Source organism: Cicer arietinum, chromosome 7, assembly GCF_000331145.2.
Source record: "Cicer arietinum cultivar CDC Frontier isolate Library 1 chromosome 7, Cicar.CDCFrontier_v2.0, whole genome shotgun sequence".
In the NCBI taxonomy this organism is placed as follows: domain Eukaryota; kingdom Viridiplantae; phylum Streptophyta; class Magnoliopsida; order Fabales; family Fabaceae; genus Cicer; species Cicer arietinum.
The window spans coordinates 2,291,981-2,295,297 of record NC_021166.2 but is presented as its reverse complement, the minus strand read 5'-3'; the positions used below and the strand labels follow the sequence as shown (position 1 = coordinate 2,295,297).

General features: G+C 33.1%; 1 protein-coding gene across 1 annotated transcript; it reads left to right on the top strand.

Moving 5' to 3' along the window:
• Positions 1 to 861: 861 nt before the first annotated feature.
• On the top strand, positions 862 to 2,264 carry LOC101495164 (uncharacterized). Its single transcript, XM_004507795.4, has one exon. It carries the CDS (start codon positions 1,226 to 1,228, stop codon positions 2,042 to 2,044), a length of 819 nt encoding a protein of 272 aa, XP_004507852.1. The 5' UTR covers positions 862 to 1,225; the 3' UTR covers positions 2,045 to 2,264.
• Positions 2,265 to 3,317: the final 1,053 nt, after the last annotated feature.

Sequence of the window (3,317 nt, the reverse complement as noted above, 5' to 3'; positions counted from 1 at the left end):
AACAACAAAAAAAGATAATGCACAACATAGATAACTTAAATTGAGAATTGTATCAAGCTGACAAATTTTTATTTAAATTACATAATGCACATTCAAGTAAGGTTAGAAAAAATCATCAATATCAGCAAAAGTCGACAATAGAATTTATTTATAATATTCATGTTTCCAGAATAAGTCTGACCTAACCTACCACACAATTGGAGGTCCACGTAACCTAAAATGCACTTACTTAAGAGTAACCCACCATAGTCTCAAAGATTGCATCTCATTAACACCACAATTTCTTTACCCAGAATTTGCGGCAGTTTCGATTTTCGATAGTTACTAACTAACGGTAACTACGAGCATGGATTATAAATACCCTATTTCTACACAATTTAGATACCCATTATGTGTTCAATCAAATAGTTATTTCGAGTGACCGCAGGTTGCACTGCTCCATTCGCGGAGCCAAAATGTTGTCCTAACCAATTTTCTCTAGCTCGACCATTCTGATTGTTCTAGTTGGACCCCTCATTATGAATTCGAGACTCAAACACATCATATGGAATATAAGCAGAAAATCCGAACACATGTGCCAATTTGAGTTGGTACGTAATTTAAGATTACTTGTTTGTACATTAGCATTGATTTAATAACAAATCAGCCACATTAGTGTTTGTATAATTATTTTGTCCCAATTGTTGTATTAGTAAAAGGTTACTAGTACGTATCCGTGGGCCTCTTTTCTTACGTGGCAATGCTTAAATCATCAAAACAACATAGCCACGTGTATATCTGCCCCTTTGGAATTATTATATGAACAAATTATATGGACTGTTCTTACGCTGAATTAGACAATGCACTATTTCCATCCCTCTCTTCAGTACCCTTCACTCTTTCGGGCTTTCTAGATGCCTTTCTTTATCACCCTTCTTTATTTTATTTTATTTCTAGAATACATCGACTAATAAACCTAAATACCCTGTTGATAAATAAAAGTCCAAATCAAAATATTTTCGTTATATACACTCCAAACAAAAATAGAAACTAATAATTCCCCCACACCCTTCTTTGTTTTTCCCCTACTCAATTTCATCCAAAGCACATCATAGTGAAAAAATCACCCACACACATATACATACACAACAATTGCCCCTCCCACTCTCTTTAAAACAATTAATTCCGCCAATTTAACTGTCTCGTTGTTTTTTTTTTATTGGTATTTATTTTTGTTCCTCCAACCATGGAAGATGAATATGTTCATATAATGAAAGACTCAAATGATGACGTGGAGTCGGAATTAGAAGACGAAGAAGAGGCACTTTCGCTATGTGACCTTCCACTAAACGAAAATTCAGAAAGCTTAGACGACAAGTCGTTTAATAGAAATAATATTCTTCAACCATCGTCGTTATCGGAATCGAGCGAATTCTTCAACGGTTTCAGCAGTTGCAGTAGCTCCGATATGTGTCCGGCGGACGACATCATTTTCTGCGGCAAACTCGTACCATTCAAAGACAATTTAGAAAGTTCATTTAAAGATCAACGCCGCGAAAATCTCAACGTTGAAGTGAACAAATCACACACGCATCGCCGGCGATCGGAATCTGTTTCTTCCGTGATTCGATCAAACAGTGTCAGCAATTGCGGTGGTTCTAGCCGCATCATGATGAAGAACAGTCGGTCTCTTAATTATTGTAGGTTGAGAGATTCTTCAAATTTTGTGATCTCGAAGGCGCCGGAAGTTGAACGGAATTCTTCTGTAAGGAGCGTTGCTTCGTCGGAAGGTGTGGCAAAGAAGGCAATGAAGCCGCGATGGTATTCTCTTGTGTTTGGGAAAATGAAGGTTCCGCCGGAGATGGAACTCAACGATATTAAGAACCGGCAAATTCGGCGGAATCCGTCGACCAGCATGTTTCCGGCATCGGATTCCGGTGGAAATTTGGCCGTGAATCGGAGCTCCGGCAAAGTATCGTGGAGAATTTTAAAAGCGCTGAGTTGCAAGGATCACAATAGCATCGCCGTAACGACGTCGTTTCCTTTGCCTCAAACATCGTCTTAACTTGAAGGTGGTCAATGTTTAGCAGAAATCACCTGAGATGCTTAGTGCATTGCAGACAACATATCTAAACAAGATGAAACAATCTAAATTTTAAGTTCAAATGTTACTTTAATATTTGAACATCTTTTTTTAGTTAATATGTTAGATGTGTTTAATTGCATTGCGGTTGGAGAAGTCAATCTGAGTTCCACTAATAAAAACATGGTAAATTTTTTTATTATTTTGGTGAGATGTCCTTGTGATTTTATTAGATAATACTTTATTTAAATTGAAATATAAATAAAAATACTTCCTAAATTTTGAACTATATCAACAAACTTTAATATTTTTTATTTATATTTAATTTGGGTGGAGTATCATACAAAAAGTGATGTGCATTGTTGTGTTGCTTGAGTGAGAGGAAAACATAATATTGACTTCACGTAGAAGGGTATTTAATTTTTATGTTGTATATAGCCAACGAGGGATCATATTCCCCCACCATGAAAATGAGAGGATTTATTTATTTTATTTTTTAATAAATTGGAAGTTGCTTTTGTTCGTTAGGTGGTGGCTATTAATTATTATTATTAATTATAATAAGAAGTAAATGACAATCACGAGAAATCCGACAGTGACCCAAAGAATGGCAGCTTGCACTGCATTGTAAGCCTCGAAATATTATTAGTCTTTTTCTTTAATACTCCGACCGTTATTTGTTTGGGTGTAAAGTTGATGATCTCTCATTTCATTATTACACGTTCCTCCAATAATGTTTAGGGATATTGAAAAATAATGCAATGATATATTTGTCGCATATATGTTATATTTTTATAAATTTCATTCATACAATTATTGATACTATGAGAAGAAAAAAAAATCTATGTTTCTCAATCCTAAATTAAATAGGAATATTTTGATGAAGAATTTATCTATATATGAGGAAGTTTGATCAACAAAAAAGTGAAAAAATAATCTTATATTTATAGACAAATGAAGTACTTTTTATTTAAGAAAGTTGGTGCTCATGAATAAAAAAATGAATAGAGTAGTTCGTGTATATATATATATATATATATAGTTAAATTATATTTTTAGTCTTTAATTAAGTTATTTTTAGATTGTATTCTAATTCTTTAACATTTTCTTTCAATTTTGATATATTAAGTTATAAATATTAGTCATTCAATAAATTATAAATATCAAATATTTGATTTTAAATTTGTAATTTAAGATATCCAAATGGAGTAAAAAAAATTTAAGAGACTAAAGTAAAAAACTTAAGGAACCATTT